Source organism: Clarias gariepinus, chromosome 7, assembly GCF_024256425.1.
Source record: "Clarias gariepinus isolate MV-2021 ecotype Netherlands chromosome 7, CGAR_prim_01v2, whole genome shotgun sequence".
NCBI classification, from domain to species: Eukaryota; Metazoa; Chordata; class Actinopteri; order Siluriformes; family Clariidae; genus Clarias; species Clarias gariepinus.
The window spans coordinates 30,594,782-30,621,285 of NC_071106.1; the positions used below are offsets into that span (position 1 = coordinate 30,594,782).

The window sequence follows — 26,504 nt, forward strand, 5'->3', positions numbered from 1 at the left end:
CAGAAGGCTGGAATCGAATCCTTGACCGAATTTTTTTTTTTTTTACTTTAAGCTTAAAAAAATATTCAGTTATATTAATATCTGTTTTACATCATATTTCATAAATCAATTATTTTATGGAGTTTTCATGGAAAAAATATTCTAAACCTTTGTCCAGGGGTATATGTACTTGTTTAGCAAATAACAGAAACATGGGGTTAATTTCTCCTAACAACCTAACACAACTACCATTCGCCTTTAAGTTAACTGAAACAAAAACAACACAGTCTCACCTCTTTCATACACCTCAGATATGTGTGATACTTGTAATGCTGCAGTGAATGATAAAGAGAAAACCAATGAGTTTTCTGCTGCTCCACTGTGTACTCCTGGAAGAGAGACAGCGAGACAACGTCAATGATAAATAATCAGATAAATGAGACCACCTAGTTGCTAAAAGCAAGTACTACAAACCAGACATTGTTTAATATCAATCAACATACAGAACCTTATGTGTAAACAATAAGACATCTAAACAATATCATTGTGCAACTCACCAGGGGAAGTTTATTAGGGGATTTAGCAGGTTTCATGGTCTTCCTGTTGTACGCCTTGCCACTCAGTCGGACTTTAAAAGTGGGGGTCTCTCCATCTGTTTTCAGCTCCGGTACCACCGACAACTCTGGAAAGCTGTCTAAAGCATTCTGAACGGACAGAGAAAAAACAAATAGGCGCAATCAGGATATTGACAAAGAGATGACAAATAAATATGATAAAAATCATTCATAATAATTCACCAGCCACAGCAGTGTCTAAAGTGTCAACTTGTACTTTATAATGTGACTGCTTTGTCCATTAGGGACAATGCCATACTCATACTACATGTTGCATGCTTGATTTTTTCTCTTCTTAAGGTTTTTTAAACTTGCATTTCTGATTATCAGCATTCTTGGAAAACAATGTATATATGAGGTGGTATCAAAACGTTGAGACTACCTTTGTAACACGCCAACACATGGCAGCACAAGGCTGCACACACAGTCACAGGAAACACTAAGCTTCATAAGTCAGTGTGCCAAAAGACATTGTCCCGTCTACATTTAGGGAGGCGCAACTGGTGCTATTCCGTGGCGACTCCTGTGTTACCATGTCTGCCATTTTATCATGAACTTCTGTGCGAAAAAGTGCACATATGTCACAGAGACGTTCGACATGATTCTGTGAGTTTCCGGCGATGCTGCAATGAGACGAATGAGGTGTTTTGTATGGCACGCACACTTCCAGTGTGGAAGATCATCACTGGAAGACTTTCAACAAGCTCAAGCCCCAAAAACGTCGAAACCATTCGGCAACTTGTACATCTTCGCCGAACAACAACTTTGCTGCCATTGTCGGTGTCATACGGAGTAGTCCAGGAGACTGTCTACTGTCTAACTCCATCAGCACGCCGGGGATGATCCGTCCTACATGACGAGGATCAATCCCCATGACAAAACTTTGGTGTATGAGTACAACCCTGAGACGACACAACAGTCCTAACTGTGAAAGAACCTATTCCTTCACGACCAACTGAAAGAGGTCAGGCTGGTCCGCAGCTCGAACGACTGCATGCTTATTTTCAACATTGTGCATTAAAAATTCATCCCCAGGGACCAGACCGTCATTAGCAAATTCTACTCCCAGGATTTAAGGCATCTGAGGGAAGACATGGCGAAAATATGGCTTATCTAAAAACCCCCTCGTATATGTAAGAGCATTAAACCACGACTATAAGCTGAGGAGGGCTAGGTTTGCCATTAGAGATTAGCTTCTAACCACTACAGGCTGACTTAGCCTTCTTAAGAGCAAAGGAGGGTTAGTGGTTATCAGCTCATTGGGTCTCTTGGCACAGTATATGAGATTACAATCGAAAATCGAATTGGCATGTTCGACCCTTGGCTAATAGAAAATTACTAAAAAGTGACTTTTGTCGTCTTTAAACTTGGTACGATGCAGTTGTGTCTCAATATAATAAGGAATAATAATAAGCATTGCCTGGAATTTCCATTTTTTATATTAATATATTGAACATTCTGAAAACCAGTAATTACATTTTATAAAAATAATGAAAACAAACTGTACACTAGTCGTTGGTGAGACTCTAAACTGTGTTTCATATTTGTGTGTGTGTGTCTTCATGATTGCCAGACCGTGGTTGTATTCATGCCAGCATCTGTACCGCTTATTTGGTGGATTTGGCACAATGTAACCGTTTGATTCACTAACCGGTGGGCAATGGAACTTGACGGGAAACCGAAGTGCTCCCTTACGTCAGACCTTAAATATTTGGGGATTTTTCCAGTTTCTGCTTCCGTGGCCATTACTGTTTTCCCCAGCTAATAAACTAATGCACCAACTGCTTGCATAACAGCTTGCATAATCACTGCTTTCAGAAGAGGAAGTGTGGGCTTGATTGACTTAAACGTTTGTTACACTTCAATGGGTATTTTATGATGACCAACTACCTTATAATGCAGTATATTGTAAAACTGATTACTGGCACAAGACCACAACTGACAATTTTTTTGTACGCATTGAACACCTTTAATAAAATACGGTTGCCCAAATGATGTTAATTTAGCAACGTTACAGATGACAAAGTTGGTATTTACTCTGATGAAATGGTGATGAGATAACGTTGAATGAATGCCCCTAATCCAGTGTTGCAAAAAAGCACTTCTAAACAATATTAATGCAAAACGGATGCCCTGAGCAGGAATCAAACGCTGGTTGTAGCGGGGAGAGCACTGCATGCTTACCACAGTTGGTGATGTTAGTGAATGTATGTAAATAAGATGCACATTTAATAACCAATAAGCAATTTACCAGAATATTAAACAAGAAAGCTGCCAAAAGGGTTAAAAAGAAACAGCTGTGATGCAGCTTGGTTGCTATGGAAACTTGATATAATATTTCTAAAAGAAAATTACAGGGAGGTGTCCCAAAGGTGTTCTATCTGGTTACGGTCAGGTTCTACCTTATGCAGGCCAGTCAAGTTCTTCCACACCAAACTCGCTCATCCATGTCTTGATGGACCTTGTTTTGTTCACTGGTGCGCAGTCATGTTGGAACAGGACGGAGCCGTCCAAAGTTGGAAGTTGGGAGCATGAAACTGTCTTGGTATGCTGAAGTATTAAGACTTCCTGAATACCAATCCCACACCAGTTCCAACAAGACCACGCACCAGTGCACAAAGCAGAGGAGTTCATATTATCATAGCTGCAAAGGCTGGGCCAACACCATATTAAACCCTATGCCCTAAGAATCAAAAGTTACTCAAGTTCATATGCATGTGAAGACAGGCAAGCGATTACTTTTGGCAAAATAGTGTAGCATGGAATTGATTTTCTCCCATTTCTGTTGGACAGCAGGAATTTATGCACTATATTATTTATATATAGGGACCCAAAAAATGTATGTACACTTCAAGGGTTATTATCCATGCCCTTGTTTTGGACAGATGTCTGTAGAAGTTGGTGGCTTAGATGTTTGAGGGCTTGCTCACTTTGAACACCTGTCCCACCCGCAGCTTGGGCAGCAGCCTCCTCCTATTGTCCGTGATCATGCCATCCACTTTCTTCATATGAGGCAGCAGAAGTTCATCTGAAAGACAGCACGGATACCTGAAACCTTGTTGTGTGTAAATACTGTACTTGCATGATCTCAATGTCAAACTCTTGTGTAAACTACATTAAGACCGGTTTCTTGCATTTTCCTTATGAAATGACAATATTTACAAAATAAACAATGTTGGGACGCAGTGTTAAAGTGCTCGTCCTATCATCTGGAGATCGCGAATTCCCGGGTGATGCTGTAACCTCTCGCAGCTGGAGGTCTAGAGAGAGCTGATTGGCCGAGCTCTCTCAGAGGGGAGGGGTGAGAGGTACTTAGTGCTTCCATATCAATCACGGCTCTACAGCCAATCAGGGGCGTCTGTGAGCTCATGCAAGCGGAAGGAGCGGATAGCGCTGTCCTCAGAGTGTGTTACTCCGCCCACGTCTCGTGAGCGAGCAGTTCGAAAAGATGCGGTCGGCTGGCGTCATGTGGTTCGGAGGAAACACGTGATAGTCTTCGGCCCTCCCACTGAGTGGTAGTAGTAGCCTTATGTGGGAGCCCCCTAGTGACGCGGAGGAATTGGACACGACTACATTAGGGAGAAAAATCAGGGAAAATCCCCCCAAAATTATAATTTTTTTTAAAATAAGTAATGTGCAATCTGATTTCAGGATTTCCAAAAAAACATTGATCGGTCAGGCTGAATATTTCAAACTATTATTTCTGAACCTGACATAAAAATGAAATATCAGCACTAAGGGAAGATTCATAACTGCACTGGAATAAAAACCCAGGGTGAGAATGCATCAGTGAGTGAGGCAGGAGAAAAGGGCAGCATCATTATAATATGACACGATATCCTATTTTTAAACATTCCAATGCTCCTGTCCTACTTTGTGTTACTGTGCCTTGCACATTTTGTTTTTCTCCTGAATCGGATTGATATCAGGATTTAGCACTATAGATTTAAAGAATAAACAGAACTTTGGTTTATATAAATTACGAACTCCTCAGAAAGAATGATTAGTCAATGATAAGGTGGCGAGTTTGAATCCTGGGTGATGCTGGATGATGCTGGGCCGAGTTGTGTCAGAGAGGAGGGATAGGAGGCACTTAGCGCTCTCACATCAATCATGGATCTACAGACAATGACGGGTGTCTATGAGCTCAAGCAAGTGGAAGGAGCACATAGTACTTTCCTGGTGGTTGTACACATGATGTGGAAGTGCGAGTGGGAATTGGCTTTGACTAAATTAGGGAGAAAATTTGAAAAAAATATTGAAATCAAATCATAAATTTTAATCAAAATATTGATCAGACAATACAGTAAATCAAATTATGTCCTTACCGTTCTCTCTCTCCAGTGTCACCATGACGTCTGCGTCCAGAGCAACGCTGATCAGGAGCTCCACAAAACTCTTGAAGGTTTCCTTCATCGTCCTGGTGTTGAGGAAGCGCGAGGCAAACGGTACCGGTGGTGTAAACTCTGAGATTCGAGAAGAAAGGGAACACTATGACGAGTGTCAAAACAAGGCTAATGATTCTGTAAAATGGTTCTTTTTCAAGAATTCAAAACATGTATTGTGCCAAATAAATAAGGTATTATTTCCATCCAAAATATGGATAGCTGTGTGTTTCCAGCAGTTGAAAAGTGAAAATATGGAAAGTCCAAATGGAAAGTAAATTACAGATGCTGCTTGAATGATGAAAATGGGGTCTACATTCCTTGGCCAAAAAATTTTCATATTGTACACCTAACAGGTTAGCTAAGCCTACCTTAACCATGCTCACAACTCTTACATTAGATGAAAATTGAGCACAATAAAAAAAATATATAATTTCATGCAAATTCTACTGGAAACAAAGTACAATGTAGAGTATCAGTAGTTCACCCTCATAACTGAGAGGAGGTTTGGCTTGTGGCCTCACATTTTGTTAGCGTTGTAAAGTCGCCAGGGCCAGGGGTAGCTCAGTGGTTAAGGCATTGGACTACGGTTCGGAAGGTCCTAGGTTCAAACCCCACAACCACCAAGTTGCTACTGTTGGGCCCTTGAGCAAGGCCCTTAACCCTCAACTGCTCAGATGTGTAATAAGATAAAAAAATGTAAGTTTATATATAAGAGCGTCTGCCAAATGCCTAAATGTAAATGTAAAGTCGAAAAATCGACTGCCAAAAATTGTAAGCCACGGATGAGCAGAAACACTGTAAGGGGAGCTATATGGGATATTCGTTAAAGGGGCTAAATATCCTGATTCGATATTAAACCTTTTCCAGATCTTGTTACAATTTTAAGATACTGAACCTTTAAAAAATTATCATAATGCCTGAGCATAAGTTTAGCAAATAATACACACCAACAACATGGGATGCAAATGTGTGGATGGTTTAGAGTGCTCCGCCTGTAAGATTATAAAAGAAATGGCGATGTTTCAGTGACTCAAATGCCTCCAAAGTCTTTAAACTCCACTCAACAATGAGCACGTGTTGATCAGTTGCAGGCACAAGTGCGTGCACAGATCCTACTGCATGTGATTTTCAAGACTAATTAGTGCTTGTGGTTTAATGAGTGGGTGTGAGATAAATTCACTTGCAGGATTTGAAGAAAACAGCTAATCAAAGGCTTTTAACATACAAATGTGATTCTGTTGCACTCGGTTACATCCTATCAAGCTGGAAACTAGCCAATTCTGGCCACTGGCACTGGCTGTGCATATCTGTTATGAATAAAATAAAAAATGTAACTAAAAAAATTAATAGATTTTGGTCTCAGTGTAGGGATGCATGAAACGCCATAGAAAAGAATCGCAACTTATAATCGATTCAACGCCTCTCTCCCATCTCTACTACTCACCGTCATCTTCACATGCGGTTTCTGGAGATGCCAGCTGTGTCGAGTCTGTGAACTCCTCCTTCCATTTCTTCCGTTTTTTCGGTGGAGGTTCAGCCTTGGCTTTTGCCTGTTTTGGCCTGGGCTTGGACAGGCTTTGCTTTGTGCCGGATTTCAAAGCAGAGGAGTCGGACGCTGTCGGTGCGGCAGCTTTTCGGGCGTGCAGAGCCTTCTGAGAACCTCTATGCAAGATAGAAAAAGGAAAAAAATAAATAAATAAATGCAAACCAAGTGCGAATGCTTATGTTAAAACATTTCCAAGCAGACTAACAAATTTCAATCCACACTGAATGACCGGCATAACAGAAAACCTGCATAAACTGTATGTTGCTCTTTCTGAAGCCTGATGAGTGGGCTCAGCTTGCTCACGGACAGTTCAAATCTGACAGCTGGCTGAGACGGGAATGTGCTGCCATTCGTTGGTGGTGATGCGAGTGTGTGAGTGAGTGGGGGGATTCCAATGTATGCAATGTGACTTGGGGCAGAAAAAACTACTTCCATTGTCCTCTGGCTTATGACATATTTGGTGTGTGAAGGGAACATCAAGCAAAACGTATACAGGAAAAAAAAAAGTCAATGCAGTCATACCTTACAGAATGCATGGGCTTGCACCTTGGTTTTCTGTTGCAGACTCGCACATACTCCCGCTTGTTCACAGTGTCAAGAAACTTGACGTATACTCTACGGTACATGGTCTTAGCATCTCCGAAATAACCCAGGTACTGTGCAACAAGGGACATAATAGAAAAAACACAGAAGTTACACTTTATACCATGTTCTAGCATAATAATCACAATATCAATGCATGTTCACCTGGACCTGTTCGACTAACCAGTTCTTTTAGACAAAACAGATGCACAGAATTTACTACATATTATAAACAGCCACATTCAACCTAACCAATAGGGGTGTAAAAATACTTTTGATTGATTGATCTATTTATTTACAGTACACCAATCTATTGTGAAACTTGACATAGCAGGAGACAATACCGATTACATAGATACAGTCCGATTGCTCAAGTACAAAGTGTCTTAGTACGAAGTGTGTAAGCTTAATTTACCCTATGGCGCCATGGTGAAAAAAATACACACTGTCTTACTACTGTGAGCACTCGAAATGCTATTGCATGCATAATTCATTCCTATATTTTTGTGAAATCATAAGCATGCAATGCCGAGACCTCCTTAATGCACGTGTGAAGGTGCTCTGACTAATAACAATGCCTTGACTAGCAAGGGTTGACCATATACATACTGCACCCCCCCATCTGAAATGCAACATAATTAGTGAACGCTTATACATAATGACAACTTTATATACCTTATTAAACAAATTAACCAAGATGTTATCATCTCATGCGCTTGGTGTAGAAAACCTGCCCTCTAATATCTACAGTATTTGTCCTCTCCATGACATCTCCAGGGGTTTTGTAGTCCTCCTCAGTACCAAACTTAACTCCTTTGTCTGAGCAAGTGGGCCTGTTGTTATTTATGCATTCTCAGAGATACATTGATTTTTATTTACACTCGCTGAGTTTGTAGAAATCGTTAAAAGGTTGAAGCTAAATAATGAGCTGATCAGCTTTAATGTAATCAGTGATGATATTATTTCAGGTTGAAGCCCACGTACGTTGGCCTGCAACAAAGATAAAGCCCTTCCTTTTTTGATTGAAAATAAAAAATTTAATTACAGGTTTTTAATTCTGAACTGTTATTTCACAACAACATTTGGTTTGCTGTGACAATATTATATGGTATTGGTTTCCACCAGCCTGATGGCCAAATATTAGGAAATTGTACAACAATTACCTACAGTAGTTTATGTTTAACCCTTGCTTACGCCAAGTAATTCTTTTGTCGTCAGTCAAATACACTCTCTATTTAGTATTTGAGAGTGAATCACAGATGAAAAATTTATAAAGATTAAGTTTTGTCCTAAAATTTGTACAAACTTTAGTGGGTTAAAATTCACTATACAGTGAAACCTTGGATTGCGAGTAACACTGTTTGCGAGTGTTCTGCAAGACAAGCAAAGATTTTTATAAATTTTGAATTGGAAAACGAAAGTCTTGGTTTACGGGTACCGAGTATTTACATTGAGCAAGTAGCTTATTAGTAACTTATTTTAAAGTAGGTTCTTAAATCCGACACATAACTGTTTATAACATCGCTTTTACTCAATATTTTGATTTCACTTATGGCGCAGGTTAAACTTCAGGTAGATATCCAAGTACTTCAAAAGATTTTATGAAATTCTGTCCAGCTAGTTTTGCATGATGCTGTGACGTCATCTGGCACATAACTACACATCTACTCAATATTTCGATTTATGGTGCAGATTTAAGTTTAGGTTAAAAAAAACAAATACTGCAAAGGTTTCATTCAATTCTGCCAGTTTTGCGGCAGCAATGTGTAGTATTATGTCTTCTATAAAGATGTCAGTATTCGCACCACAACTCTGCTGTAATTCTTTTAGCATGGAAGGCGCATCAAACTGGTTAGACCTCCTCACATGCCTGACGTAACCAAACGATGTACTTGTCTGACAATGCTTTTAAACACTCACACTGTTGGTAGCGGAAAACACTCGTTTTCCATCTCTCAGCTCGGGTATGAATTTCTGCAGCAAGGCCTTTTGTACCTTCCAAATGGCTGGAGGTTCTATTCCTGCCTTCAATGTCACCTACGTACAATAAAATACAAACAGGCCACATTGCACATCAAATCAAATCCAAACATTTTCATACAATATAATAATAAATAATAATAATTTCTATTGTGCCTTTGACATCTGAAAAAAAAAATACAGTATGCCTAAATAACTGAATAGGTTATAGGTTAACAGGTTTACAATCTTTCGTGAATAAACACACTGTGAATACTACAGATTAATTATGATTTCATATATGTTTGTGTTGGAGGTGGTAACACTAATACAGTATATACAGGTTAATATATAACACTTGGTGTGTGCTCTAAACTATTTATACATTGGAAGACAGCACAGCATCTTTTGTGGCAGGAGCGAATAATTTGCGACTAAAGTTTGTTTCAAAATATAATGAACTCTGAAAACAATTTAACATTGTACGATAAACATTTGTAAAATTGTGATACTTATAGAATTGCAATACAAATTGAATCGGCACCTAGGTATTGTGATAACATTAGTATCAGGTGGGCCCTGGTGGTTCCCATCCCCAGAGGGTAGATTAAATGGCTCAAGACTATTTCACCCATATTTAAGCCTGCGCCCAGACAGTTACCACATCATTGGAAGCAAATAACTGTACAGGATGTACTAGCATTACGATTTCCGCATTTTGAGCATGACAGTGTTCTATGCACAAACCAAGTTTAACGTAAATACACGGTGATGGGGGTTAACCAAGGTTGGAGCAAGACCTCAACCCCACTGAACACCTTTGGGATGGCCTAGAACATTGGCCACACCTCAGGCCTGCTTACCCAACATCAGTGCCTGACCGTAATACTGCTCTTGTGGCTAAATAAACACAAATCCCCATAGCCAAGCTCTTAAAACTAGTAAACTACCCTCCCCAGAATGATGGAGGTTATTATAACAGCAAAAGGAGGACGATATCTTGAATGGGATGTTCAATAAGGACATATGCGGTTGTCGGTCAGGTGTCTACAAACATATGGCCATATGGTGTATTTAGATAAAGTACCCAAATAGAGTTTAAAATACCAATTAAATGTTCCATGCCGTCAAGGTGCACGGAAAAATCATTGCAAAAAATTGAATTGTTCCACTGGAAACTGACTTAATTTCGAAACTTTCGATTTATTTTATAAACTCTATAATACTTCTTGCCTTTAATCTTTACTAATAGTTCACATTCATGTACTGAACTGGAACATGTTCTGTTGTATTATTTTAAGCCTACAGTTGTGTAAATCAATGTGGAGATATTTATTATCATGTACATACAACACACTTATCTGCCAAAGAAAGACATTCAATTCAAGTTATTTACATACCTGCAGGCTTTCTATGTCCTCATTTTTTACCACGAACTCATCACGTTCTCTGTACATGCCCTCCTCTCCGCTGTCAGACAGTTCCTCATCTGTGAGGCCTTCGATAGCTACAGTAGTCAGGCATATTGCAAGTTTGTTGGGAGGTATGTTCTTCACCAGTTCCTCCACTGGCATGTCATTCAGAGCAGGCTTTTGCTGGTCCTTTAGTTTTGCATCTACAGACTGTGCACTTGATGACTGATCTTGACCAGTGCCATCACTTGAACTTTTGCTGTCTAGAGACAGGACACTATAATATTAAATCTAACCATTACAAAATACTAACTAGAGATAAGGCATTAGGCATTAACAGTAAATACACACCTGAGGGTTGCTTCTCCGTGGACTCATCTAAAGAAGAAAGTGCAGAACTAATGCTCTTTTGAAGGTCTTGGTTTTTACCAACGGATTCATCTTCGTCTGACGAGAAGGATGGAAGTGTCTCCAGGTTTTTCTGAAGATCCTCATCCAATCTTTTAGTAGAGCTAACAGTATTGATGTCTGGTGAAACCACTGGAGTTGATAGTGGAATGGGTTTAGGGGGCAGTGCCAATTGATTAAAAGGTCTTTTAGGAACTGAAGGCTTTCTTGAGCGGTTGGGTGACCGTATGGGTGGTGATGAGAATTGCTGCTTGGGTCCGGATTTAAGAAAGTCCAAGAAAGATCCGATGAACCCAGTTTTAACATCTGGCTGTTTTTCTTCTACCTCCCTTATTTTTTGACGTATTCTTTCCTGTTGCTGGTAGCCATCAAGACAGCCCTCAGAGGCAGAGGACGGACTTGTTTCGCTTCCTTTGGAGTTCTGACGTTTTACTTGGCCACTTCTTTTTTGAGATTTTGGTTGACCATTTTCAGTTTCACTAGCTTGCTTGGAAGAACCCTTTGACCTGACTCGCTTCTTTGAAAGACCATCAGCAGAGCATTCTGCCAACTTTTCTTCCAACTTAACACTCTTCACTACTTTGGATTGATTCTTATTTTTTAATATGGTGTCTGCTTTCTCAAAACCAGTGAGGTTATACTCCTGGGAAGTTAGATTATAGTTTGTGTGGTTGTTGGCAAATGTGTTAATAGTACCTCCATTAGAATTTATAGAAGACTCATTGCTGTTAAGCCCCTTGGGGAATACTTCATTTTTCTTGTGGTGCTCTGACACCTTGTCAGATAATTCATGCTTAGCGCCATTTTGCTGTATGTGAGAGAATTCTTGGTTTCCATTAACTTGAATGTCTGTTGTCAACTGACCACCATTTACAGATAAAGTAATGGACTGCGTGTTCGAAATCATGCGCTGTGAAGGGAAGGTATTAGCGTCATGCTTGTTATTAGCTAACTCATAGTGGCATTTCGAGTCTGAAGGGCTGGATATGGATCCCAAGTCCCCTTCAGAGGATGAGGTTTTAAAGTCCTGTGGTGTGACTCCACAGGCAGCTGCTGTGGCAGCTAGGATGTCGTCCACGTTGGACAGAATGTTCCTCTCATCTGTCATCAGCATGGAATCGGGAAAACAGATAGAGCTTAAGGTAAAGTGCTGCTTGGCATCATGCTGATTAGTCGGATGGCTAAAAGTGTCTTTTTGTACCGGGTATTGCTTTGTGGACTCCCTAGCTTGGGGGGCTATCTGCGAAATCTCAACCCCACTGACTGCAGAATTTAGGATTTCATTATTCATTTGCAGGAACTGAACTGAAACTGGGTGCGTTTGAACTGGCTTAGACTGATTTGGCCCTGTATGGAGCAAAGGGGGTTGAAGAAGGATCATCTGAGAGGGCTCCAGTAGAACTTGGGCACTGGGCAGCTGAACAAACTGTGCCTGTTCCTGCGACAACTGCCTATGATCTCCTCTGTTACTCTGGTCCTCTTGCTGAGCAGTGGGAACTTTAAGGAGCACAGGGTTTTCTTTCAACTGGTCAGCATTTAAAGTCACATGGGAGGCCTGCATTAACGTAGAGTTATTTTTTGTTCCAGAGGAGACATGAGAATCGGTGGTGCTTGGCAACTGCCCAATTAAAGTACTAATTCTCTCATCCTTGATAGAAGACATTGGTGCAAGACCTGTTAGCTGATCTTCGGATCGAGAGTTGCTTCGGATCACGCTATGAGCCTGTCTGTCTTCCATTTTTAAAACAACATATACAACATTACTCTGTACCCCAACATCACTATTTGTGACAGTCTGGGTAGAACTACTTATTGAAGCCTGTTGTAATGCCTGTATATTCTGAATAGGAAGCTCTCCACAGTTCTCTTTGGAGCTGAGGAACATACTCTCATCTTCTTTACTTTTGCCATAGGCTGAGCTTTGTTCCACTGCGGACTGGTTATTCTGGATGGCTTGCGTATAAGTGACGGTGGAGGCTGTTGACTGGTCAGACAGTAAGTATTTCTGGGTCTGCTGCAACAGCATATCATCTGTCCTGCTTGGAGAAGACTGCATCAGGGTGTAATCCCGGGTGGAATTACCGGATGGTAAACTGTGGGCAAAGGAGGAAGAAAAGGGAGGACTAGGTGTGACAGACTGACCTGATGCATAGCTCTGAGAGGGACTAACAGATTCAGGTCCCTGGGGATAATAACTAACAGTGGATAGGCTCTGAGAGTGGCTGGAAGAATAATTGTGAGAGGCATTGCCCATACAAAGCCTTTGTGCCTGCTCATTATACTCCTCTCTGTTCGATGCTGAAGACATTATGTGCTTTTGGCCAGAAGCGTACATAAGAGAGCGGCTAACAGATGTCTCGTTTTCTGACTGAGGAGCCAACGATGGTAACGTTTTGTATATAGAAGGTAGTTTCTCTGGCTGATTGGAAGAGAAGGCTTGCGGTTCACTGAGGTTGCTCATGAGACTTGGTGATCTAATGTAGCTTTGGGAAGGGCTTATGGACATCAAACTGGAAAGCTGTGCTGAAGAATATGGCTGTGACTGGCTAGCAATCACAGAGCTCTGTTTCTGGGCTGTGGAAGGATACCCATGCTGTTGCATGGGTGATGAGACTACCTGCTCATGCAGCTCTGAGCCCTCCCCAAGATGCTCTGCTGCTTCACTAGAATCATCCTTGGCCTTCACTCCACATGTGGATGAAAACCCTGAAGAGGGCACAGACGAGGAATGTGTCTGGGTTTGCTGCAGCTGAACTGTGGCTGTCTTCTGCTGAGAGGTGCTATTGATGGCCTGACCGGGAATTCCATTGGGACTGTCTGGAACAGGCGTATGTCGAGAAGGATCTTGGTAGGAGACATCAGTATCGTCAGGTAGGTAATCTTGCAAAGAGTGTTGTGCACTGACAGACAGCTGCTGCTGGACAGGCTGGGTGCTGGAAGGCCGCTGGTGGTGCTTGATGACACTACATTCACGCTGAAGTGCTCGTTCGATGGAGCTGGAGAAAACTGGCGCTCCATAAGGTTGGATAGTTTGCTGAGAGTTACTCACAGGAGATGGCAGAAGGCTGAATTGTGGCTGGAGAAGATGTGGCGCAGACTCCTGGGCTGAGCGATATGTGGAGGACTGGATTGGGAGGCTGGAGCCCAGGGAAGCACCACCCAGGCGGTCGAAGGCAAAAGCTGTTGGCACAGTGGTTTGCGAAGATTTCATGTGAAGTAAAGGGTCATTAGGAGAAAGCAGGCCATTTGATGGGCTAAATGTAGTGTGCTGAACAGGTAATGCCGATGTGGGGAAACTCCGAGGGGGAAAGGTGCCGGGGTGCTGGTAGGAAGAAAGAGCAGACAGGGTAGAAAATGTTCCAGAAGATGGGAGAGCTCCAGTAAGAAAGAGCTCTGTTGAGGAATTTGTGCCTATAGAGGGAAATGAAACAAAGGAACAAGCTGTTCAGCTGCACATAAACTTTATTGCTTTAACGGATCCTAAGGTGATGGTTTACACACATGTTGGCAAGGGGCCCAGTGACCTTGGTACTGACCGTTCAACAGATCAAATCAGACAAAAGATCTCACCACCTCAAATGAATAAATACATATGCATGCTTATAAATACATGCACACTAATATGTTTCATGCTCCCAGAAGCACTTTTTCCACAATTTGAATCCTGGATCCTCTGATACTCTGTTCATTTAATACATTAAGGTTGTCAGCTGACTTCATTTTATTTTACGTTGCATAACGTTGCTGAGTCTAGACCTGAACAACTGAAGCAACCCCAGATCATAACACTGCCTCCAGAGGCTTTTACGGTGGGCGCAGTGCATGATGGGTGCATCACTTCATGCACCTTCCTTTCATACCCCGGTGCACCTTTCGCTTTGGAATAGACTCCAGACCTTTTTTATTGCTCCAATATTTATGCTCCCTAGAAAACTGAAGCTTTTTGTCTGATTAGCCTGAATGACCGTTCCAATATTTTTGCTTGATGCAGGCCAATAGTTTGACCCTTCTGTAATAGTGACCTTTTTCCAGGCAGGGAAATTTTTATCACTAGTTACCTGCAGACGTTTAAATGCATACATTTACTCTCAAATAGATATCAGAAGCTGTTCTCTTACCAGTCTGCCATGGTGAAGTCCTGAACTGAGGAAGTGAAGATGTGGCTGCAGGTCCAGCCTGAAGGCCTCGGGATTCAATGGAAGAAAGGAAATTCATGACTGATGACTCAGTAGTGCTCCCTCCGGTGGTGTGCAGACTAGCATCAAAGACACCAGATACACCTACCCAGCAGTAGGACATCATAGAATGGGATGAAAATAATTATTCACAGGAAATTGTGAGCTTGTGATTGGTAAATTGCTTCCTGTCTAAAGCAGCGCTGCATGCTTACCTGTGGGGTGATGAGAGGTGGTGTAGGTAGTGAGTGTATGACTGGAGGCATAGGATTGCCTTTGGGGAAGCTCTGTCTCTATGTGACTCGCACCATAACTGGAGCTAAAAGCAACACAGTTGCATAATGCATTATGAAATCTGAAAATCTGTTTATCTAAACACTTTGTGTATCAACAATGATATGATCCTGTAATTACACAGAGGATAAACACTTTGTCGTTGCGTGAGTGAGAATAACAAAAAATATACAAACAATAGATAGATAGAAAATAAGTGAGTAGGAATGCAATGATTTCACTTTTCCAAATTTTTATAATGACGCAGATCTTAATCAGCCTTTACATGATACTGATTCAAACCGACAACCTCAGAGCAGCCAGTCCAACTTTCTGTAAGCTTGTATTATGAAACGTACAGTGGTGTGAAAAACTATTTGCCCCCTTCCTGATTTCTTATTCTTTTGCATGTTTGTCACACTTAAATGTTTCTGATCATCAAACACATTTAACTATTAGTCAAAGATAACACAAGTAAACACAAAATGCAGTTTTTAAATGATGGTTTTTATTATTTAGGGAGAAAAAAAAATCCAAACCTACATGGCCCTGTGTGAAAAAGTAATTGCCCCCTGAACCTAATAACTGGTTGGGCCACCCTTAGCAGCAATAACTGCAATCAAGCGTTTGCGATAACTTGCAACGAGTCTTTTACAGCGCTCTGGAGGAATTTTGGCCCACTCATCTTTGCAGAATTGTTGTAATTCAGCTTTATTTGAGGGTTTTCTAGCATGAACCGCCTTTTTAAGGTCATGCCACAACATCTCAATAGGATTCAGGTCAGGAATTTGACTAGGCCACTCCAAAGTCTTCATTTTGTTTTTCTTCAGCCATTCAGAGGTGGATTTGCCGGTGTGTTTTGGGTCATTGTCCTGCTGCAGCACCCAAGATCGCTTCAGCTTGAGTTGACGAACAGATGGCCGGACATTCTCCTTCAGGATTTTTTGGTAGACAGTAGAATTCATGGTTCCATCTATCACAGCAAGCCTTCCAGGTCCTGAAGCAGCAAAACAATCCCAGACCATCACACTACCACCACCATATTTTACTGTTGGTATGATGTTCTTTTTCTGAAATGCTGTGTTACTTTTACGCCAGATGTAACGGGACACGCACCTTCCAAAAAGTTCAACTTTTGTCTCGTCGGTCCACAAGGTTTTTTCCCAAAAGTTTTGGCAATCCTTGAGATGTTTTTTAGCAAAATTGAGACGAGCCTTAATGTTCTTTTTGCTTAAAAGTGGTTTGCGCCTTGGAAATCTGCCATGCAGGCCGTTTTTGCCCAGTCTCTTTCTTATCGTGGAGTCGTGAACACTGACCTTAATTGAGGCAAGTGAGGCCTGCAGTTCTTTAGATGTTGTCCTGGGGTCTTTTGTGGCCTCTCGGATGAGTTGTCTCTGCGCTCTTGGGGTAATTTTGGTCGGCTGGCCACTCCTGGGAAGGTTCACCACTGTTCCATGTTTTTGCCATTTGTGGATAATGGCTCTCACTGTGGTTCGCTGGAGTCCCAAAGCTTTAGAAAAGGCTTTATAACCTTTACCAGACTGATGGATCTCAATTACTTTTGTTCTCATTTGTTCCTGAATTTCTTTGGATCTTGGCATGATGTCTAGCTTTTGAGGTGCTTTTGGTCTACTTCTCTGTGTCAAGTAGCTCCTATTTAAGTGATTTCTTGATTGAAACAGGTGTGGCAGTAATCAGGCCTGGGGGTGACTACAGAAATTGAACTCAGGTGTGATAAACCACAGTTAAGTTATTTTTTAACAAGTGGGGCAATCACTTTTTCACACAGGGCCATGTAGATAACGTAAACCTTCATTTAAAAACTGCATTTTGTGTTCAATTATGTTATATTTGACTAATAGTTAACGTTTTTTGATGAGCAGAAACATTTAGGTGTGACAAACATGCAAAAGAATAAGAACTCAGGAAGGGGGCAAATAGTTTTTCACACCACTGTATATATACTTGCGTTATGAAACTTTTGTGTGGCAATTCATACCACATTGACACCAAAAGACTATCACGTTTCCTCCGAACCACGTGATGCACCTTTGGCCGCATCTTTTCAAACTGCCCGCTCAGGGAGCGGCGTAACACACTCGGAGGACATCTGCATCGCTATCTTCCTAGATGCCCCTGACTAGCTGTAGAGCTGTGATAAATGTGGGAGCACTAAGTACCTCTCACCCCTCGACTCTGAGAGAGCTCGGCCAATGAGCTTTCTCTAGACCTCCGGCTGCGAGAGGTTACAGCATCACCGGGAATCAAACTCGCGCGAATCATGGGAATGTGTGAAGAGTAAGTTGGAATGAACTCACCTGAAAGCAACATCCGAGATGTAAGACCAGCCCGTGATCAAAACGATGCTATGCAATAGCATAAAACACTACATACTATGATTATCTACCGCAGATGGAAACCTTTCATTTGCAGTGGTAGGCCACATCTGCCATTTCTTTACAGGTGCTCCATGTTAGACTGAATAAAAGCCGGTCTGTGAAGGTATTTAACCAGCAGATAAATCAACTGGAGGCTATTCATTACCGTTTTATTTCCTAAACATCCATAATGTGCTTTCTTCACTGCACTTTAGAACTGCATGACACGGACTAACCATCACACCGCGAGATTGCAGTGTGTGCATGATAAATGCAGGAAGAATGCCAGACATACAGTCATCGCCAAAGGTTTTGAGAATTACATAAATATTGGAAATTGGAAAAGTTGCTGCTTGAGTTTTTATAATAGAAATTTGCATATAGTCCAGAATGTTATGAAGAGTGATCAGATGAATTGCATTGTCCTTCTTGGCCATGAAAATTAACATAATTCCAAATTACCAAAACCTTTCCACTGCATTTCATTGCTGTCATTAAAGGACCTGCTGAGATCATTTCAGTAATCGTCTTGTTAACTCAGGTGAGAATGTTGACGAGCACAAGGCTGGAGATCTTTATGTCAGGCTGATTGGGTTAGAATGGCAGACTTGACATGTTAAAAGGAGGGTGATGCTTGAAATCATTGTTCTTCCATTGTTAACCACGGTGACCTGCAAGGAAACGTGTGCAGCCATCATTGCGTTGCATAAAATTGGCTTCACAGGCAAGGATATTGTGGCTACTAAGATTGCACCAATATTAACAATTTATAGGATCATCAAGAACTTTAAGGAAAGATGTTAAGAATTCTTGTTAAGAAGGCTTTAGGACGTCCATGAAAGTCCAGCAAGCGCCAGGATCGTCTCCTAAAGAGGATTCAGAGTGCTACCAGTGCAGAGCTTGCTCAGGAATGGCAGCAGGCAGGTGTGAGCGCATCTGCACACACAGTGAGGCAAAGACTTTTGGAAGATGGCCTGGGTTCAAGAAAGGCAGCAAAGAAGCCACTTCTCTCCAAAAAAAAAAAAAACATCAGGGAGAGACTGATCTTCTGCAGAAAGTATGGTCAATGGACTGCTGGGGACTGGGGCAAAGTCATATTTTCTGATTAGGCCTCTTGGGGCATCTGGAAAAAGGCTTGTCCGGAGAAGAAAAGGTGAGCGCTACCATCAGTTCTGTGTCATGCCAACAGTAAAGCATCCTGAGACCATTCATGTGTGGGGTTGCTTCTCATCCAAAGGAGTGGGCTCACGCACAATTTTGCCCAAAAACACAGCTATGAATAAAGAATGGTACCAAAACACCCTCCAACAGCAACTTCTTTTAACAATCCAACAACAGTTTGGTGAAGAACAATGCATTTTCCAGCACAATGGAGCACCGTGCCATAGGGCAAAAGTGATAACTAAGTGGCTCGGGGACCAAAACGTTAAAATTTTGGGTCCATGGCCTGGAAACTCCCCAGATCTTAATCCCATTGAGAACTTGTGGTCAATCCTCAAAAGGCGGGGGGACAAACAAAAACCCACTAATTCTGACAAACTCCAAGAAGTGATTATGAAAGAATGGGTTGCTATCAGTCAGAATTTGGCTCAGAAGTTGATTGAGAGCATGACCAGTCCAATTGCAGAGGTCCTGAAAAAGAAGGGCCAACACTGCAAATACTGACTCTATGCATAAACGTCATGTAATTGTCGATAAAAGCCTTTGACACGTATAAGGTGCTTGTAATTATATTTCAGTCCATCACAGAAACAACTAAAACAAAGATCTAAAAGCAGTTTAGCAGCAAACTTTGTGAAAACTAATATTTGTGTCATTCTCAAAACTTTTGGCCGCGACTGTACAATAGATTAAGTAAATGTATCATTTCAAGGTTTAACATGATTTCTGATGTCCATTTATTTAGCTTTTTACTCGTCCTTTGAAACAAAAACTGTTTGCTCGTTTTTTTAATGTGAAACCAGGACAAGCAGGATAGAAAGTATTATCATATATTAAAAACATGCCTACACTCAAATGATTAAAAGTCCAAGTGGATGTTGGGCAATGGACAACAGCTGCCTTCTTTCCTAACAGACAAACACTATTCCACAGTATTTTGATTGCATAATCTTGGCAAAATGCAACATTCTACATCCAGCAGTGACCACTGAAACCTGAAATATCTATTCATCCGTTACAGACTTGATATATGCATTGACCATTTATAACAAACACAGATGCTGCCTGCTAGAGATATGAGCTGGCAGTGAAGTGGAGAAATATCCACCTTCCATAATGTGCTTTCTTTACTGCACTTTAGAACTGCATGACATGGACAATCCACCATACCGTGAGATTGTACATCAGTCAGTCAGATCATTAAAACCATCTGCTTAACAATGTGGACGTTTCTTCCTTGTGAGGCCAAACCAGCTCTGACCTGTTGGAAGCATGGACGTTATTAAACACCAAAGCATTGGAAATGGAGCCTCCATGGATTGGATGCGTTTGTCCATCCTCCCCGTAGATCATAGATTAGACTGAGATCTGGAGAACTTAAAGGCCAGGACCTGTTTGTTGCAAAGTGACAGTCCACATTATCATGTTGAAAGAGGCCACTACCATCAGGGAATACCGTTTCCATGATCCATGATCAACTCTACCGGCATGCCTTCATCCCACAATGCATCCTGGTGCCATCTTTTCTAAAGGTAAGTGGTCAACACAGCCGCTGCGCTAGCCTTGGTACCCTGTGCATCAAAGAACCTTGGCTACCCATGATCCTGTCCACTCTTGGACGTATCTCAGAAACACCACACAAGACCTGCCGTTTTAACATTGCCCTAACCCAGTCGTCTAGCCATTACAATCTGGTGCTCAGATGTGATTAACTGGCCATTTTTTCTGACAGGTGCCAGTATATCAAGTTAATATACAGACTTAATTTAATACCGAGTTAAAATAATTTAATACCGAGTTAAAAAATTTAATATCAAGTTAATACCGTAAATGTCATCATTGTCATACATCAGTGGTGGTAAGAAGCTTGCAAGGAGATCCGTGTAGCCCAGCAACCCAATTTAATGTTTAAGAAATTGAGCTATTTAGGAATTGACTGACTTCAGTTACAAATGATCTACTTATTATTATGGATTACCTCGGCAGTTATGATTATATAGCTATAATTAATTATTAGTAATATTAATATTTCTTGTAATCTTTCAAGATTCTCACATTTATGAATACATGTATGTATATTTGTAAGCAAGAGTTATAAAACAAACAAACAAATAAATAAATACTAAATGTACTTTTTTAGTTGTAAGGCATGTTAATTTAAATTACATCCACATTGTCTAAGCCTAATAAACTGTCTGATTATAGAATCTGATATAAGGAAACCTGTTATTCGAATGCAAAATGAAAAGTCTGTCTCATACACAACACACATTATGATATGCAGTGAAATGTTTATATAACGGATCTGTCTTAAAAATTCCCTATAATAGAAAAAATGCATTAGAGAACTAAACGATAAGCTAAAAGATAGTTGACAATAAAAAAAGTTAAATAAAACTAAATTAGAAATATATAACAGGTATATAAATTACACAGTATTTACGGAAAGTGCAAAATTTATTATTGAAAATTGTGTGTCATCAGCTATATAATATAATATAATATAATATAATATAATATAATATAATATAATATAATATAATATAAAGGTCATAAATACATTTTAAAATGGAAGGGGTCTCCAATTTCAGTGCTTGGTAATATTCTCATTTATAGTAGTTACTACATACAGTAAGCGATAACAGAAACTGCTTCCTAGACATTCTGCAACATTAACTGTAACTATAAAAAGAAAAAAGAGTAACGCGTCAATAAAAGTGACACCTGACTTGACTCGACACTGAATCGGTTTCAGCCTACACCACACCTCCGTCCACACACACCACAAACTTACCACATAAGTTTCAGTTTCCTGATACAAAGTAATAACACTTGGCTTAAAATGTTTGTACAGAAATGGAAAATGAAGCCAGTGGACCAGTGATCTGTGTCTCCTGCACTGAAGGTGCTGGCCCTAGAAAAGTGTAGTTCATAAGAGGGAATATTTAATTGAGCATGAGAAGGAACGTTTAAAAGGTTCACATTTAGCCTTGGTGTGTGTGTGTGTGTGGTCTGGACATGACCCAGAATATGCATATTCAAACCCCAAGAGGAGAATTTTGTGGGTTCAATAAACACTCATATCAAATCGTTTCGCTCACAGGTCGATTTGCTATTGTGTCCCATGAAACAAGGGGGAGGGTGAAAACGTAGTTTGTTAAAAACGATGGATGAATGTTAGACCCCAAAAGCACTTTTGTCCAATAAAGGACATTAGAACTACTGAGGGATCTTCTCTCGATGTGGCGCGGCTTGTGAGTTTCATTTATGATCAGGGGTAGCTCCGTGGTTAAGGCCTTGGACTACGGTTCAGAAGGTCCCAGGTTCACATCCCACAACCACCACGTTGTCCCTGTTGTTGAGATAAAGATGGAAGTCGCTCTGGATAAGGGTGTCTGCTAAATGAAAATAGCTACTACTTTAAACCGATGGGAGATTGGATTGTACAGCTGTGGAGTGCTCTAAGTATTAATTTTCACAAAGTCTGCTGCTTCAGTGTTTAAAAAAGATTTCCAAGGTTTGTTCCCCGAGCCACTTTTGCTCCATCCTGCTGGAACAGGCATTGTCCGTCACCAAAGTGTTCTTGGATGATAAGGAAAAACTGCTCTCGCAGGATCTTTCTCTATCATTCTTTATTCATGGCTGTGTTCTTAGACAAAACTGTGGGTGAGCGCACTCCCCTGGCTGAGAAGGCACACCACACAGACTGATGGTCTAAAAATACGAAAGCAGCAGACTTTCAGCGAAAATTTATATTTTTGTCATTGTCAAAACCTTTGGGGACGTCTCTACTTTGTTTACCTGACTGTTATATGGCAATGGGGCATCGTGATGCTTGCCCTTACTGCACGTCATCATAAATAAAATCCCCTAAATATATACACAATAATTTGGTTGGTACCTGTAAATGGAAAAATCGTTCCCAGTCTGAGCGTTCTGATTGGATAGGAAAAAAAAAAAAAAAACTTATTCCAAGGGGGCAGTTCCTTTACAGCTAAAGACATGCAGAAATCACTCGTTTGCAGGTGAAATTTATGCAGAATACATCACTCAAGTTGAAAGAAACAACTTGATGACCTCTAAGGCTTATAAAAACCTCCTTAAAAAGAAGTATATTTAAGCTTTAAATTATGACAACTATTGAATTTGTAGCCGTCCTGAGAGTTTTATTTTATTCCATGCCATCTATATGATTCCACTAATTAATGTTCATTAAAGGATGTTTGTGAACACTAGGATTTTTTTCATTACTGCAATTTCATGGAGATTTGAAGTTCATTGTTGTAGCACAGTACCATACAAAACAATTTCTTGGATTCCATGCAACTGGCGATGACATCATTAATAAAAAAAAAACAAAAAAAAACAAACACCACTGACGCTCAATCCACCCAACATTTATAAGAAGATTTGGAAAGCTTCAGCTTTCATTTAGCAAGTTTCGCACCCAAATATGCGACTGTAGTGCGGGTTGATAGCAGCAGGTTGCGATGAAAAAATACGATTGTTACAATGTTATGCGGCAACAGCAGGGTGTAGATGCAAATATTTCCGCAATTAAATGACAAAGTTGCAATGCAAATAAGGTTTTTACAATATTCCTCAGCACATCATTACCAGCCAAATTCTGCCTTGTGTAAGTCAAAACCAGGACTTTGCCCAATTGTTCAGAATAACAGAGCACAGTTATAAGAGTAAAAATTACATTTATTTCTCTATATAATACGCTTCTACACTAAGGCACTTATCCCAGAGTTTCACTAGAGCTTGGATACCATTAAGGTAGAACTTTGTCTCAATACGCCAGAGCCATGATCGGACTGCCTTGCGTTACGTCTGAAATTCTGGCCTCCCAGGAACTCCTTTAACAACCCAAGTGGAAATGGCTTGGAGTAAGGTCAGGACTGTACAGGAGATGTGTCAATAACTCCTAGCTGAGTCCATGTAATGTGCAAGTGGTGTTTTGTGGGTGCAATTCCCATAGACGGATGCATCCTATGTTCAAGGGAGCGATTGCAGTGGGATCTAAGCCACCTGGGGTGAGATGGTCATTCACAAACATGCAACAAGAGGCTCATCACTTTACTGTGCTTGAAGTCTTCTGTATATCTCACGAAATGCCTCCATTCGGGAGAACACGCCATGTATTAAGTAGCATTTTTGGACAACAGGTGGCATGTTTTGACACATGCACAGAACATCTTTGTAGAATATTCCAGATGCTCTTAGGGTACACTGGGGGTAGGGTAACGGGGTAAAGGTGATAATCACTAAGCTATCTACTTACTTATTCACGCATGGATAATATTTTATTTCCTAGGTGGGAAATGGTTAAAGTAAACTCCAATCTCCACAGACAATTGGAGTCCCTGCTTGCACTCTGCACTAACATACATTCACCTTATACATTTTATTACCATACCTACCCGTTATCTCTCTCTCTCTTATCTTCTCTCTCCCCCCTTCCCCATCTGTCTCTGTCGAGCTACACATAGCGCTCCTGAGCTCCCAGTGTTCCAGCCCCTTTCTGCCCTCTGGACCTGTCTGACTCATCCTTGTGCCCCGTTTCTGGTTGGAGATCTCATGGCATGGAGGCCCTGTGTGGTCTCCTTGGTGACTGGGGATGAGTGGTTCCACTTTACCATGAAGACAGTCCTGGCCTCGACGTATGCAGAAGGCCGTTCTCTAAGAACATGAGACTGTAGTCGCTCAATAGTTGAGGACTGGAATTCCCTACAGCTTTGTACCTGAGCCTTCAATAACGAAACTGGAACCGAATACTAACTTAAACACATGTCTGGTTATATTGAACTTCCAGCCTTCTAACACACAGTATGACTTAATAAAAAACAGTGATTTGACTGCAAAACATTTCCAGCTATCTGTTATCACCCAGATGAGGATGGGTTCCCTGCTGAGTCTGGTTTCTCTCAAGGTTTCTTCCTATAGCCATCTCAGGGAAAATCTGATCATTTTCATTCACACGCATTTCCATAATTCTGTAAAGCTGCTTCCGACAATGACTATTGTTAAAAGTACTACATGAATACGCTGGATTGAATTTGCAGGACTGGCGATGTCATTAGCTTTAGTTTGATGGTCTCACAGGCTCACTGGGCCTCATCAGTCCACTTAATCCTCCTCAGTGTCTTTATGGTCGGGGCACTGAGGAGGCGCTGACGTTTTCAATGAAACACTATTGTTAAAAGCTTTAGTCCACAAATAAAAACGAATCGAAAAATTAAAGTCAGAGTTGCGATGTGACAAACAATGCAACTTGACAATGAAAACCTAAAGGGGTGTGTCTATAAAGTGACTGACAAGACGCCTATTCAAATAAACATTCCAGATCTGCTCATCTAAAATCTTTTTTTTTGTCTTTTTTGCCAATACAAAATGCACTGAGAAAATGGCTTAAAATTACTGAAGTAATGGTTATACATCATTTTCCAGATTATTGTTACTACTAAGAAATGTAAAACATTAGCTCTGTAATGCACACCTTTCCACAGTGGTTAGTATTAACCGAGCAGTAACTGATACAGCGCGTGCACATGGCTGAGGTTGAATCGATACTCAACTAAACCGCAATAACAATGACAAAGTTGCAGACACGTGGCTCATCACTGATTATTTACATTGTAGCTAAGAGCTAACAACTGCGTGAAGGGAAATCTCTCCTGATTCACAGCTAAAGATCTGCACCGTGCAGTGTAAAGACGAGTTTATAAAGTTCACACATTACAACTTTGACACTCGTGATCTCTTTGAAATAAATAAATAAATAAATAAATAAATAAATAAACAAATAAAAGCTTTGTGGTGTCACGTGCAACTATAGCATAATCTCTCAAGAACTCACGACTAACTAGTAAGTAAAAACTTATAGTCACTTTTGCGTACAAATTAAAACGTGCACAACTTTAAACGAGCATGCATTGATAATACTGTACACATCTACAGCATTTTATACAGCGGCCTATCTTCAAGCAGCTTCCCCAGCCCCAGTCCTGTCCACTCCCCGCGGCTGTCCTACCTGGCCGGGTTGCTGTAGGCCCAATCCGCGGTCTCGCCTGACGTGGCTCGCCGCTCAGTGAAGCCCGAACCCAGGTAGCGTCCGTCCATGCTCCCGCGACGGGCTCGGGACTCACGCTGCTTCCCGACACGGTTTTGTGGAACATTCACACATTAAAGCGTAACGCGATCACATATTAACGGGTTCGGTGGCGATCCGCGTCCGTGGATCTGCATGAGAGATGCCAAAGCTGTGTGATGATCAGAGTGTGTATTAAACGCTCTAATACTGATGATGATGATGATGATAATAATAAAAACACACACAGTCAGCAGTGTACGGCGGCGGCGGCGGTGCTCCCCATTCTGGCCCAGATCCCAATAACCACTTCCGACTCGCGCTGGAAGTTTGGCACTCAGCCAGGTTTTTTTTTCTCTCAATTTAACTACAATAACATTACCTGTCTAATTATCCACATTCGTAATATAGTATAATAATAATAAAAAAAAAAATAATAATAATAATAATTATTATTATTATTATAAAATAAAATTAAAAGTAAATATTTGTATATATATTTTTTAAATAAATTATGTACTATAGAAAAAATGTAC

The 26,504-nt window shown here is 40.8% G+C and overlaps 1 protein-coding gene across 1 annotated transcript in view; it reads right to left on the reverse strand.

The window, feature by feature from the left end:
- qser1 (glutamine and serine rich 1) overlaps positions 1 to 26,246 on the reverse strand; it is a 28,543-nt gene extending 2,297 nt beyond the window's left edge. The window contains exons 1-12 of the mRNA XM_053500204.1: positions 25,912 to 26,246; positions 15,279 to 15,382; positions 15,007 to 15,168; positions 10,832 to 14,299; positions 10,469 to 10,743; positions 9,030 to 9,146; positions 7,050 to 7,183; positions 6,426 to 6,643; positions 4,922 to 5,059; positions 3,524 to 3,621; positions 537 to 683; positions 273 to 368 (exon numbers count right to left, since the gene is read on the reverse strand). Coding sequence (XP_053356179.1) covers positions 273 to 368; positions 537 to 683; positions 3,524 to 3,621; positions 4,922 to 5,059; positions 6,426 to 6,643; positions 7,050 to 7,183; positions 9,030 to 9,146; positions 10,469 to 10,743; positions 10,832 to 14,299; positions 15,007 to 15,168; positions 15,279 to 15,382; positions 25,912 to 26,000 — 5,046 coding nt within the window. The 5' untranslated portion in view covers positions 26,001 to 26,246. The remainder of the gene's footprint in view (positions 1 to 272; positions 369 to 536; positions 684 to 3,523; positions 3,622 to 4,921; positions 5,060 to 6,425; positions 6,644 to 7,049; positions 7,184 to 9,029; positions 9,147 to 10,468; positions 10,744 to 10,831; positions 14,300 to 15,006; positions 15,169 to 15,278; positions 15,383 to 25,911) is intronic.
- Positions 26,247 to 26,504: the final 258 nt, after the last annotated feature.